Source organism: Rhinopithecus roxellana, chromosome 5 (genome assembly GCF_007565055.1).
Source record: "Rhinopithecus roxellana isolate Shanxi Qingling chromosome 5, ASM756505v1, whole genome shotgun sequence".
Lineage (NCBI taxonomy): Eukaryota > Metazoa > Chordata > Mammalia > Primates > Cercopithecidae > Rhinopithecus > Rhinopithecus roxellana.
Genome location: NC_044553.1, coordinates 109409343 through 109423970, shown reverse-complemented (window position 1 = coordinate 109423970; position 14628 = coordinate 109409343). Strand labels below are relative to the sequence as shown.

General features: G+C 37.6%; 1 protein-coding gene across 8 annotated transcripts in view; it reads right to left on the bottom strand.

The window, feature by feature from the left end:
* UBE2Q2 (ubiquitin conjugating enzyme E2 Q2) overlaps nt 1–14628 on the bottom strand; it is a 59336-nt gene that overhangs the window by 21244 nt on the left and 23464 nt on the right. For 3 of the 8 annotated variants that reach the window (XM_030930037.1, XM_030930038.1, XM_030930039.1), the window contains exons 4-8: nt 12486–12572; nt 8562–8702; nt 5827–5911; nt 4117–4177; nt 2969–3059 (exon numbers count right to left, since the gene is read on the bottom strand). In XM_030930037.1, coding sequence (XP_030785897.1) covers nt 2969–3059; nt 4117–4177; nt 5827–5911; nt 8562–8702; nt 12486–12572 — 465 coding nt within the window. Of the gene's footprint in view, nt 1–554; nt 791–2968; nt 3060–4116; nt 4178–5826; nt 5912–8561; nt 8703–12485; nt 12573–14628 lie in introns of all 8 variants that reach the window. The other 5 variants (XM_010375728.2, XM_010375731.2, XM_010375730.2 and 2 more) reach the window with 3 other exon arrangements.

The following is a 14628-nucleotide window of genomic DNA, read 5'->3' as shown; positions in this document are numbered from 1 at the left end:
TTTAAAGACTGCATCACCAAATGGCTCTAAATAGTTACAAATCACTTCCTTACACTGAGTTGAAAATCACCTCTTTGTAATTTGCCTTACTAGTTTTATGCCCTGTGTTCACCAAAAACAAATAAAAACTAATGCTTCCATATACACAGTCCTTCAAATAGTTGAAGACATGCTAACATCAACCCCCATGTTCTCCTCTCCAAATCCACAATTTCGCCAGCTATCCCAGGACACGGAATACAATCTCTTCCCAATCCCGGCTATTATTCTCTAAATGAACCTAAGTTTATCTAAATAGACCATTCTTAAAGTACTACCTCAGAATTCAATTCAGTAATTCAGATGCTGCCTGAAACACCAAAAAGTGACTTCCTTAAAAGCATAGCAAGTTGGATTTACTAAGTTGCTGATCAGGTCGCGTTCCCTCCTGCATCTTTGTGTTATGCTTTATCTCCAGTTCCATTTTTCTTATTACTCAAGTTGTCACCGTGGACATCAGAGGCCATAAATATACACTGTTCTGGCTCTTTCCTGTAAATCTTTCTGAGTCATACCTGCTATCCTCCAAAGTCTGTGAATCCCGATACTAATAACTTGGCAATTCAGTTTAAGGTCCTCTTCATAAGGTCAGTTAGCTCAAGGCAATCACATTCTTCCCAGGCATCTTAAGAAATACTCCAACCCCAGAAAAGGCCCTTCTTTCTGGTATCAGGAGCCATGGTCCAGAAACACAAATCCAATAGAAATTCAGCCATTTACCTCCCAGATCGTCCCCTCCCTGAAGTTCTACCTAGAGCAGGAAAAAATAATGAAAACACTACCTGCAGTCACAAATCCTCCAGTTTCCTGTCCAAGATTTCATATTCCCGTAAAGATACCTCCCAAAGAGGAAGTGACAAGGGAGGGGCACACCAGGGGCTACAGGGACGAATTAAAAAAAAAAAAAAAAAGGGTTCTATTTCTTAAGTTTGGTGTTAGGTATACGGACATATAATTTAAATTTTTAAAAAGAAAGATACCTTCCTTTTTGTGTGTTTTGTTTTTTGTTTTTGGCCTGGGTGCTTCATTCATTCCCCCATATGAATTAGTAAAAATGTAGCCATTAGCAACTTCAGTCAATATATACCAGACATACTTTTTAGGAGGACAACCCAGTTGACAACCACAACAGTTTCTACAATAACAAAAGTGAGAGATAATACTGACATTTGGGTCACTTCAAGTTCAATCCTAAGATATATTCCCAAGGAAAAACATACACACAAAAAAGCTATGTAAGAAGCTTTCAGAAAATTATTACTATCCTTTTTGTAAGTACAAAAGCAGCATTGTTTTTTTCATCAAAATATCTCATATATCCACAGATTTTAAACCATAACATCTTATCCAGATCCATATTAAATCACGCCTGTAATCCCAGCACTTTGGGAGGCCAAGGCAGGTGTACCACAAGGTCAGGAGTTCAAGACTAGCCTGGCCAACATGGTGAAACCCCATCTCTACTAAAAATACAAAAATGATCTGGACATGGTGGCACATGCCTATAATCCCAGCTACTCAGGAGGCTGGGGCAGAGAATTGCTTAAACCTGGGAGGCAGAGGTTGCAGTGAGCCAAGATTGTGCCACCACACTCCAGCCTGGGCAACAGAGCAAGACTCAGTCTCAAAAAAATAAAAATAAAAATTAACATTTGTTCTAGACACCACTGCTATTCTTTAACCATTATTTTTAGCGTCTTAAAAATACTTTATTAGGCCAGGTGTGATGGCTCATGCCTATAATCCCAGCACTTTGGGAGGCCGAGGCAGGCGGATCACCTCAGGTTAGGAATTCGAGACAAGCCTGGGCGACATGGTGAAATCCCGTCTCTATTAAAAATACAAAAATTAGCCGGGCGTGGTGGCATGTACCTGTACCTGTAATCCCAGCTACTCGGGAGGCTGAGGCAGGAGAATCTCTTGAACCCAGGAGCAGAGGTTGCAGTGGGCCAAAACTGTGTCACTGCACTCCAGCCTGGGCAACAGAGCAAGACTCCGTCTCAAAAATAAATAAATAAAATAAAATAAAATAAAATTTAAAAACCCTTATGAAATATAACACAAAAATTCAGAAAAGTACATAAAATATAGAGATATACCTTAAGAAGCTATTGTAAATTATGTGCCCATGTAACCACCAACCTGGTCCAGAAATATATTCCAGCCAGTATCCAAGAAGCCTGCACAGATGTACCTTTCAGTTCACACCTCCCTACCTCCCACCTAGATGGACTCCTTACCCTAAACTGCATGTAATCACCCAAGTTTTACTGCCCAAGTATGAATCCATGATTAAGTGTTTCTCAGTTTCTTTTCATTTTTGCCCCCCTAAGAAGCCTTTTTTAGAAGTTTTCTTCCTAATTTTACCCCCCCGCTCCACAGAATTTTAACACCACAGATAAATCATGTATCTGTTTATGTTCTGTGGCCCTTTGGAGGGCAGCAGACCGTTTTAATAGCTAAGATTGTTTTCACTCCAAAGATCAATTTTCACTCCACTGCAGGTGATATTGCCTCCACTAAGAATGCATGCCCTAACCAACATTAGTTTTACCTATTTTTGAACTCTATATAAAGGAAACTGTACAAAATAGGTTTTGGAGTCCAGTCTCTTTTACAACTGTGTTCAAGATCCACCCATCTTGTCCCACATAGCGGTAAACCATTTTATAAACACCACATTTCTCCATTTTATTGGAAAGAATACTTGGGTTTTCTGTTTGGGGCTATTATAAACGATGCTTCTCTGAACATTCCTGTGTCTCCTGGTACACCTAATTACTCATCTCTTACAGAGAATATGTCTACGAGATTTCTGAACCATAGGGTATGAGCATCTTCTACTTCACCAAATTTTTTTCCAAAGCACTTGTACAAATATACGCCCCCGCCATTGGAAGTATATGGGGTCCTGTAACTATTTTCTTACCTTAAAAGAGAAGTTAAGCAAAATATATTCTATGCCTTCTTTTTCTTTTAAGATCTGAAGATCACTGTGCAAAGGACTATCAGGGTCAACCCTAAGAATTAGAAAACAAAAAAACGGTTCAAATAAAAAGTTAGAGATTTTTTTTTTAACTAAACTCAAAAATGAACTAGTCTGACAGCTAAAATAGAGCACCTAGGGTAAGTTCCAGAAAGAGAAGGTCTAAAGCTGCTCTTTATCACCAGGAAAAATAGAGATCACTATAGCTTCCAGCTCCTTGGGAATAAATGTCCAAAAGAGACCATAATACTCTAAATCTAATCTAATAAGGGGTTCAGAGTTTGCAGTCATTCTAAAGGAAAATAGTCACATGTATATAATTTTCTTATTAAACTTATATTATCAGCCAAAGGGTTCAAGGAGAAAAGTTTGCCATGGACCGAACTACGAAAAGTTAAATCACTAAAAAAATCCATATTTTTCTACAACTGTCCTATATATACAGATCCAATTTGAATCCCATCTCCCCCCAACATTTTTTTTTTTTTTTTAAAGAGACAGGGTGCCTCATTCTGTTGCCCAGGCTGGAATATAGTGATACAATCATGGCTCACTGCAGCCTTGACCTCTGGAGCACAAGATCTTCCTGCCTCAGCCTCCTACCACCCCCAGTAGCTGGGACTACAGGTGTACTCCACCATGCCTGGCTAATGTTTTTTTTTTTTTTTTTTGTAGAGATGAAGTCTTGCTGTGTTGCCCAGGCTGGTCTCAAACTCCTGGGCTCAAGAGATCCTCTCACCTCAATCTCCCAAAGTGCTGTATATATTTCAAATATAAACTGGTTATCACAGTCTCATGAAGTTATAAAATATACTTTTGTTTCTAAGTTCCCCTGCTCTAACTCCATAAAACACTTTATCCCACAGCTGGTCCTTCCTTTTTGTCCTTTTGTCCTTCCTCTTTCTCACTTTTTTATTAAGCCTCAGAAACAGCTCATTTAAACAATCTAAGAACTATTTCTATAGAAACAAGGTCTAAAGTTCTAAGTAACTTTAAGTCATAGTACAAAGGTATCAAGTTAGAAGGAAAATAACCTCCACTGTGATAATCTACCATTGTGAAGAGTGGGTTAGCATTAAAAAGTCACTTACTTCTGCAGTTTAACATGCCAGTCATATAAACTGTCATTTATGAGTTCCACTGAATAAATCCCTGTTAAGATACAGAGCATGTTAGCTACTCTTCATTTGATCATATAACTATTACTATAATATAAATGTATAAACTAGTCAACAGAAGCTAGGAATTTTGCTCTTAAAACACGGAACAACTAAGCTATATAGTAAATATTACACCACTGCAGCTGAGTATCTTATGCCCTTAACAGATCATTACAGCCATCAATTGAGAAGATTCTTTAATGAGTTGAAAAACTGCTTACCATTTAGTCTGACTGAAAAAAAAGATTATGCAAAATCATAGGTACTTAAGACTTTTCTTCCATGAACATACATTCCTACAAAGACGGAATCCTTCTACGTATGTTGTTTTACAATGTCTCTTCAACTTTCAGGGACATCTTTCCAAGTTAGCATACCTAAATCTATTGACAATCTTTTTAATGACTTTGTAGTAGTTTATTTTATGGATATGCTTTAACAAATTCCACCCAATATCTGTTTTTTTCCTATATAAACAATGCTGAAACAAATGATTACTTAACATTTAAAAATAAAACCAGTATTCAAATGTTTGTGCTTTATTAGGTTTCTACAGATAAACTTTTAGATTTCTTACACAAAAAACTGTAAGGACACCCACAATTCTAACAATTCAGAAACAAGTTTGGCTTATCCTGCACGCTACAAAGCAAGGGTTTTTCCTTGTTTTTATTTTTTTAAGCAAGTTCTAATTAATTTTGATTTGTTCATACTAAGAATTCTTGAATGGGTCATAATGCTTTTTTTTTTTTTTTTTTTTTGATAGTCTCACTCTTGCCACCCAGGCTGGAGTGCAGTGGTACAATCTTGGCTCACTGCAGCCTCCGCCTCCTGGGTTCAAGCGAATCTCCTGCCTCAGCCTACTGAGCAGCTGGGATCGCAGGTGCCCGCCACCACGCCCGGCTAATTTTTTATTTTTAGTAGAGATAGGGCTTCGCCATGTTGGCCAGGCTGGTCTCGAACCCCTAACCTCAGGTGATCTGACCACTTTGGCCTCCCAAAGTGCAGGGATTACAGGTGTGAGCCACTGCACCCAACCAATGCTATCTTTTCAAATTAAAGTTTGGCTCATTATTTAATACTATTTGAATCTGTAACAATATGAGAATTTTACCTCTAGTTAGAGAGGTTCCATAACATTCAAGTCATAGAGTAAGAATACTCAAGTCAAACAATGAAATAAAAACTTTAAAAACCTATATATTTTAAAGGTAATAACATAACTCTCTACAATAAGAGTTGATTATCTTGCCTTCAAAAATGGGGGGGGCGGAATCATAAAAATCAACTTGGCAATCATTCTCTGTACAATGAAATGTATTACTCTTATTTACTTTCCAAGCAATATTGCTCATGCTTTCGCCAGAAGATAAAAATCATGCAAGAGTTCACTCTTTTCAAGAAGAGGACAAAATTCCAATGGACTTATAAAAACATTTTTTAAAAATCCGAAAAACAAGTAAACTTATCCTAGTTTACTCTTACATCTTTTGGAACTTGATTGCATTTGAGTTTCACATTCCTAAAATAAAGCTAGTAAACATTTCCATTTCTGTCCAGTTTTAAGAAATGACATTTATAATCTGACAATAGAAAAGAGCAGAAGAACCATAGGGAGAGCAGGGATCCAGAGATCCTTACCTGTTTTATAACTCTGTGATCTGTATATGTCCCTGAGCTCTTTCATAAGTCTATCTGAAGCTTGCACTGACCCAGACACTGCACCCTGAAACACAAAAGCCACTGTTTATCAGGGTCTGCTGAGCTAAGTAAAGATTTAAGATATTTCAACCTGATCTAAAAGATTACAGCAAAAATGAATCACCGTTCAACTTTTTTTTTTTTTGGAGATGGAGTCTCGCCCTGTCACCCAAGCTGGAGTGCAGTGGCGCAACTGCAACCTCCACCTCCTGGTTCAAGAATTCTCCCACCTCAGCTTCCCAAGTAGCTGAGACTACAGGTGCGCACCACCACGTCCAGCTAATTTTTTTTTTTTTTTTTTTTTTTTTTTTTTTAGTGGAGACGGGATTTCACCATGTTGGCCAGGATGGTCTCAATCTTTTGACCTTGTGATCCACCCGCCTCGGTCTCCCAAAGTGCTGAAATTACAGGCATGAGCCACTGCGCCCAACCTCAACATTTTAAGAAGTAAAAAAAGTCCAATTAAATGAAGCATTATGAAGTTTCAAGAGGATATAAAACTAGGCACAAGTCTGGTTCATTTCCTATTTCTTATCATGTGAAAAAGTCTAGCCAACATGTCCAGACCACCATGGATTCCACAATAGTATAGAATTCAGTATGAGTCTATTCCAAACCCCAGCAATTACTATAAGACACTCAAGGTGACACATTATTAACTAAAATACAGCTCCATTCATTAAAAAAAGTGACTTCATAAAAAAAAAAAGATGTTAAGTCATAAGACTACAGGCAAGAATATTACACAGATGATCTAGTTCGCACATTAAGACACTGAGAAACGTGTGCCTACATGCGACTGGTTTAAGTTTTTCAGTGCAGGGACATCCCTAAAGATGAAAACACATCAATATCTTATCGTAAGACTAAATATAAACGGAACTACTTTTTGGTCACGTGAAATTAAAGATTTTAAACATTGCACTATACTTTGAAGGGGATGAAAAAATCAAGTTTCCTAGCTCATTTCATATCTACAAAATATGAGAAGTTTTTTCCGATCTCTAAAATATGAAGAGTACCTAATTCACATGGTGGCTATGAAGACTAAATGTGAAGATATATGAAGTATAAAGTACTTGGCATAGTATCAGTCATGCAAAGGTGTTCAATAATTTATAGTTGTTTTGACTATAACTCAAACTGGAATTGATCACAAGACACAAAGTACAGTTATCATTAATTCAAAAGACACAAACTTTGTTTTTTAAGTAATCAACATATTGGGGCCTGTCTAAATTTCTTTGTTATACTAAAAATTGTAAATTAGATTAATATATAAATAAGATTGAAGAAGGGAGAGTAATCTACCTGTTTTCAACATTTGGCATCTACTTACCTAACAATTCATTCCCTGTTTTGGGGCACCTGTGCCCAAGACAAAGTAACTGCTACGCAGATTTCATGGAGTTGGTCAACAGCTCTAATACAAGGCAGGAAGTAGTAAGTGTTCAATCATTTGATGTTTCCCTACTCTGAACATTTTATATATATACACATCATTTTCATTTATTTTTGATAGCAATCATCCAAAAGGTATGTACTGTCTAGCCGTATTTTAGAGTTGAGGAAAGTGAAACCATAAAAGGTGTGTTTGTCACCAAACTCAGTGTTCTTTTCACATCCTGCTGCTTCATGTAAAAGAGATATTAAGTTGTGGCCGGGCACGGTGGCTCACACTTGTAATCCCAGCACTTTGGAAGGCCAAAGCAGGTGAATCACTTGAAGTTGGGAGTTCAAGACCAGCCTGGCCAACATGGTGAAACCCTGTCTCTACTAAAAATACAAAAATTAGCCAAGTGTGGCAGTGCACACCTATAATCCCAGCTGCACCGGACGGTGAGACAGAAGAATTGCTTGAACCTGGGAGGTGGAAGTTGCAGTGAGCTGACATTATGCCACCACACTCCAGCCAGGAGACAGAGTGTGACTTCATTTAAAAAAAAAAAAAAAAAAAAAGATGTTAAGTCAAAAGAGAAAAATTACTTTTGGTTGGGTCAGAGTAGGACAGACCAAAGTCAGCTTCACCAAGGAGAAAGAACTTGAATTATATTTTGTAGGAAAGAATGAATTAGAACATACAGATCCCATGGGAGGAAGGTAAGCAGAGAAAACAGCATAAACAGGTTGGAAAGGGGCATATACAGGGATCAGCAGGTGGTTCCAGGATGTGAAGAGCAGACGAACAGGGTAAAAAGTGGCTATCCATAGATAAGAAACGTCATCTACAGCAACAAAACATATGACTAAGGCTAGGCACGGTGGCTCTTGCCTGTCATCCCAGTACTTTGGGAGGCTGACATGGGAGGATCGTTTGAACTCAGGTGTTCAAGACCTGCCTGGGCAACACAGAGAGACTTCATTGCTACTAAAAACAAACAAAAAAAAATAGCCTGGCACGGTGGCACATGCCTATAGTCCAAGCTACCTGGGAGGCTGAGACAGGAGGATTACTAGAGCCTGAGAGATCAAGGCTACACTGAACTATGTGCCACTACACTCTAGCCTAGGTGACATCGCAAGACCCTGTTTTAAAAAACATATGACTGAATCCACCACTAAGGCAGGAATGGAGAAGGAGGGCAGCTGAGGTGGGCATGTTAATGAATTGCCTGGTATTAACTATAATTATTTAATCACAAAAGTCCAGGTTCTACATATCTACACACACTTACATTTAAATGGTCTTGCCTTTGAGTCTTCCTAATTTTCTCTAATATTGCCAAATTTTCTTTTTCAATTCCTTCATCCTCTGACTTTTTCCCACTAATAGGCTCTTCTTCCTTCATCTCATAGTGATCTAAGTCTTCTATATCCTGCAAAAAGAAGAAAAATGTTAGCTTATTCAAGCTATTTTTCTTCAGCAATTTCTTATGCCAAAATAACATAAAATTACGCTTGACTCAAAGAGGGACAAGAAACAAAATATATCTATCCTATGGGGAGAGAGAAAAAGGCCCCACATTCCATTCAAGAGGCTCTCACCTTTTATATCCTATATTTTATTTAAAAGCTAGACTCTGGGTAAAGCAGATTCAAAAGCTTTACAAAATCATAACTATTACCAAATAAGCCATCTTCTAAATCTCCTGTTAAGAGGAACCTTTAAAACAGTTTAGCAGCAGGTGTCAAGAACCCAAAGTGTTCCTAGTTTGTTCCAGAAACTCAACTTCTAGACTTGTATTCTAAGAAACCAGTTTAAACTGTAAACACTAATTTAGGCATAAAGACACCTATTTCAACCTTGCAACCACAAAAACAAACACAAGATCTGCATGTGCAAAAATAGCAAAATATTAAGAGGCCACTGAAATACTAACATAGCATAATTTCTCCTGTATCGAAAAACTTTAAAATGAAAAACAGAATACAAAAAAGAATTTCAATTATGCTGAAATAAGCACAGAAAAAGGAAGACCAGAAGAACTTACACTGAAATATTAATTTCAGTTAATTTTAGTTATCTCTGGAGACATTTAATGCCTTCCCCTAATTTCCAAGTTTTATGTAATAAGCATTTATTGACGTTTATAACTAGAAAAAAAGTTAGAAAAAGAATTTTATGGTCGGGCGCGGTGGCTCAAGCCTGTAATCCCAGCACTTTGGGAGGCCAAGATGGGCGGATCACGAGGTCAGGAGATCGAGACCATCCTGGCTAACACGGTGAAACCTCGTCTCTACTAAAAATACAAAAAAATAGCCGGGCGAGGTGGCGGGCGCCTGTAGTCCCAGCTACTCCGGAGGCTGAGGCAGAAGAATGGCATAAACCCGGGAGGCGGAGCTTGCAGTGAGCTGAGATCCGGCCACTACACTCCAGCCCGGGCGACAGAGCAAGACTCCGTCTCAAAAAAAAAGAAAAAGAATTTTATCTCAGGTCCTCAGGAGGCTGAGATAGGAGGATCATGTGGGCCCAGGAGTTTGAGGCTGCAGTGAGCTATGATCATGCCACTGTACTCCAGCCTGGGTGACAGAGCAAGACTATCTCCAAAAAAAAAAAAAAAAAAAAAGCAAAAAGAAAAAGAAAAAAAAGAATTTGAATACCCCTAGACCAGTATCTTTATTCACATCATTCTGCTCCCTCCTTTCCCATACTATTTGTTCTTACGCATATATAAATCTATGCAGAATTTAAATCCTAACTTTTTGCAATTACCTTACTTCTCTACTTCAATTGCCAAAATCTCTAAAGGAGTAGTTTATACTCATCTCGACTTTTTTCTTTCCCAAGCAGGCTAATTCACTGACTTCTAGACCAGGTTAATGACTACCGTCTATCCATTCAATAGGCCTCCTTTTTGGTTTTTTTTTTTTTTTTTTTTTTTTATTTTGAGATGGAGTCTCACTCTGTTGCCCCGGCTGGAGTGCAGTGACAAGATCTCGGCTCACTGCAGCCTTCGCCTCCCCAGCCTCCTTTTTGGAATGCCATCTCTTCAAGCCCTATTAACGTTCTGTTCTCACTCAAACTCTGCCCATGACTCCATACTTCACGGAGCTCCCTTCTCCCTGTGTGCACCTTTTAGCACCAATCTTCCATCCTACACGTTTTTCTCACAATTCTCACAATAAAAAATAAAAATGCCTTTAGCCTGTATTTCCTCCTGTACCTTCAACCTCAGTCATGTTCCCATCCACAAAACTTCTTTCCCTGAGTATTAATCAGCACATCCCAAACAGAATTCAACATTATCTTTCTAAAATGTCCTCAGCACACTATTCCGTGCTTAAGGCCTTCCTATCAAAAATCACACCAAATAGAAACACACCTGTCTCAAATTCAAGACTTTTAACCATCTGCCTTTTCTAGCCAATCTTGTTTTTTCATGAATTCAACACATCAACACTGCTTCTCAAAAGAAAAGTATCCAATGAACCCAAACACACTATGTCCAAGGTTGTTCTGAGCCTCTTCCCATATTATTTTAGGAGCCTAGAATATCTTCTTTCCACCTGTCCTAATCTGACATCTCCAAAGTCCATTCTCCTTCCTTTCTAGTTTTCCCTCAATGTTGCAGCCCCTTGTTTATTAGCTTGTGAGGGGAAAAAGAAAAAGTACATGAACTTTAGTACAATGGCTGCTTCATGGTATACTGGACCCACAGAAAAGGTTTAACGTTTTCATGCAGTTTATTCCACCTAAGCTAAACTGCATAAAAACATTAAAACAAATTCTCATTCTAACTGGACAATTTTAAGAGTATTTTACTCCCAGACTCATAAAACAAGCCTATATCCAGGAACAGTGGCACACGTCTATAATCCCAACACTTTGGGAGGCCAAGGTGGTGGATCACTTGAGGTCTGGAGTTCGCGAGATGAGCCTGGACATAAGAACGAGACCCAATCTATACAATAAAAAATGTTTAAAAAGCTGGGCATGGGGCACATGCCTGTACTCCCAGCTACTCAGAAGTCTGAGGTGGGAGGATTGCTTGAGTCCAGGAGTTCAAGGTTGCAGTGAGCCATGATCACACTACTGCACTCCAGCCTGCGCCACAGTGAGACCCTGTCTCAAAAAACCAAAACAAGTCTATAACACTGCTTCATTAGTTCTGAAGCATTCTAAAAGTATATTTTAGATTAAAAATTTCCAAATTAAGAAAATAAAAGCATACATTGATTATAAGACCCAAAACAGAAAAAAAAAAATTTTTTTTTTTTTTTTAAATCAAGACCATGGAATCCATATATCTTCTATTTGGTCAACGCAGAAACAAAGATCTTTGTTCTGAAGTTTGATTTTAAATGCAAAGTTTCAGAGCTTGAAAACATCTAAAATTATATCCATGACTGACAACTGGCCTAAGCTCAATGTCTTTGGAATGAGCTCTACTAAATTTGCTATGATTTAAATGTGCTCCCTCCAAAATTCAGGTGTTGGCCAATGTGATGATATGAAGAGGTAGGACTTTTAAAAGGTGATTAAGCCAAGAGGGCTTCTTCCTCCTTAATGGGATTAAGGCCCTTACAAATGAGGCTTCACACACTGGACTAGCTTGCTCTCCTGCCCTTCTGCCTTCTACCATGTGAGAGGATGCAACAAGAAGGTCCTCAGACACCAAATGTTGGTATCTTGATCTTGGACTTCCCAGCCTTCAGAACAGTGAGAAAATAAATGTCTGTTCTTTATAAATTACCCAGTCTCCAGTATTCTGTTAAAATAGTGTAAACCAGATTAAGACAAAATTCATTGATGATTTTTCAATGAGAGACAGCTTCACTACTTCTAGTGAGTAGTCCCTAAAATGTTCTCAAATTCTCCTTTTATGCAAACAAAGTTTTATAAACTCAGTAGTTCCTCTTCCTAAAAATAACCAAATACAGATTAAGTACTGATCAGTATTAAATATAAATATAATTTTAGTGCTAAATGTTAAGAGCTTTTGTTTTCCAAGAAATCAAATCCAAAGAAATCAGATAAATTTGCTCAAAGGCATATCGTTAGTTAAAGGTACAGCCAGAGTTGGGAAATTATATTCCATTCCAAATACAATGTGCTTTCAATTATTCCACAATAGCAGTCTATAAAAAAGATTTAAGAATTACTCAAATGTTCAAAAATGAAGACATTTATGAACTCTTATTTTATATAAAATACCTACTTCAGCCATCTCTTCTTCTTCTTCCTCTTCTTCTGAAGTCACTTCTTCTGTTGTCCCATTCTGAAACAAAGAATGAATCTGACAGGGCTACACAGAACAAATATGCACAGGTTGAGTACATTAAAGACTGGTGCCATAGCTTTAGGGACAAACTCTCAACCATCTGTCACTGCAGTCCCACTACCAGACAGTTAATTAAAATTAAAATGTTTATCTTTAAATCCAGCTTTGACTAACAAATAAGTTATCAGCTTTTAAAAATGAAACAATTTTGAACAATTCAACTTAATGGATGCCTCAGGAATAAAGAAAAGCAATCAAATACAAAGCAAAACAGAAAAAAAACGTTAAAACATAATCTAATTTAAAATAAGAAAACATTTTACTTGTATGGCTGTGTGCATAAGATCAATGGCTTATTTAAAATAAAATCTCCCAAACTACCGATTCCTTAAAATAGCTACCTTTTTAACTTTGGAAAGCCTGAATCATTACATAAATTCAATTGTCTTACATTTTGAAATGTCAGATGTGTTATTGATAGTAGACAATTCACAAAACTAAGAATTATGAAATGATGACCACCTCACTAAAAAGCAAATTTTCTTTTTAAAAACATTTTACTACAAAATACTTCTCTACAAGACGCAACTTATCAATTTACAATTTATCAAGTTCAGAAATGAATCTGATGGGGTTTTAGGAAGGGCTTTCATATTCATTTTCGGCAAAGTTCAAAAGATAAGCTTCCTGGCCAGGACACTGTTTATACATGCATCTTTAACCATATTCTGTGTTCAGGTTAGATTCTGTGTTCAGGAATAATTCTCATGAAAAACAAACCCATGATCACAGAGGGTATTAGAACTCTTCTGGATTAGTCAGCTGGAGAATTTCATGTAGATAAACATACCTATGCAGAATTAATTTGTATTTCCTTTAAATCTGCATCTCTTTAGACATTGTCTTCTAAAAACTAAATGGAAAATGGAAGCAAGCAGCTTCCAAAATGTAATTCTCCCCTTTTTCGTTTCCCTAAATTGTTATATTCCAAGTCAAACTATTCTGGGTATCTAAAGACTATATACCTAGCCTAAAAGTCCCAAAGAGTTTGGTTGCATCAGTGATTGAAAGAGCATTTTTGAAATGCCAATTTCAAAGCTGACCCAGAGAATCTATTTTTCAAAAGTTCTCTGAGGTGATTATCACATGCATCCGGGTCTGTCACCATCAGCCCAGTTACTATCCTTCATTTTAAAATGAGAAAGCTGAGCTCCCACCACCTCAAAAAGGGGAAGTAATTTAATCAAAACAAAAAGTGAGTTAAGCTTGGGAAATCCTAAGATGAATTTCATTTCAAGATGTGGCCTGGTCCTCTTTTCAAAACCCCATTGAAATGACAGAATTTTACAAAAAAAGAGTAAGTCTGCTGCAGCAGCAGAAAAACAACAAATACAAGGAGAACACCGTTAGTGAACCAAAACTATAAGGACATGCTGGAAGATACAAAGGAGATGGAATCAGACTGCTGGGCTTGAGAAAGTCACAAATTCAATCCAAATAATGGAGGGACCACTTTTTTTCAGAAGAATCAGACATTCTTTACTGTACTTGTCCCATCTACAGTTGGTAAGGATCACTCTCCTAGATAGGAACCCTATCTTGACGGCCTCTATGAGTCTCAAAACCAGAGAGAAAAGACAGAGTGTTTTGAATACAACTCAATGCAGCAGCAAAATCTTCTAACAGACTCGGCCTCTTCCTTTTAGCTCAAGAGCTAGAAAGCTCACCAGCCACCACCTCCCCATCCTCATGCCACAGGAAGAGCACAGGTCTGCAAACCAGGAGGGGGAGGCCACAGCAGAAAAGAGTGACAATTCTGAAGACACTCAGATCAACAACGGATACTGATCAATGGTATATCTCATCTATAAATGAAAAGATAACCATGTATCACCAGTGAGCTGAAGAAAATTAGCAATCTGAAAGGAAAGTGCCAAGTCAAATAAGCACAAATGATCTGAAGCATTACTAATGAAGGAAATAAATAGAATTTAAAAACCTAATTGGGATCTCTAGCAGTAATTGAGAAGATACTGCATCCACAAAATAAACAGATTACTATGCAAGCACAATTCTACAA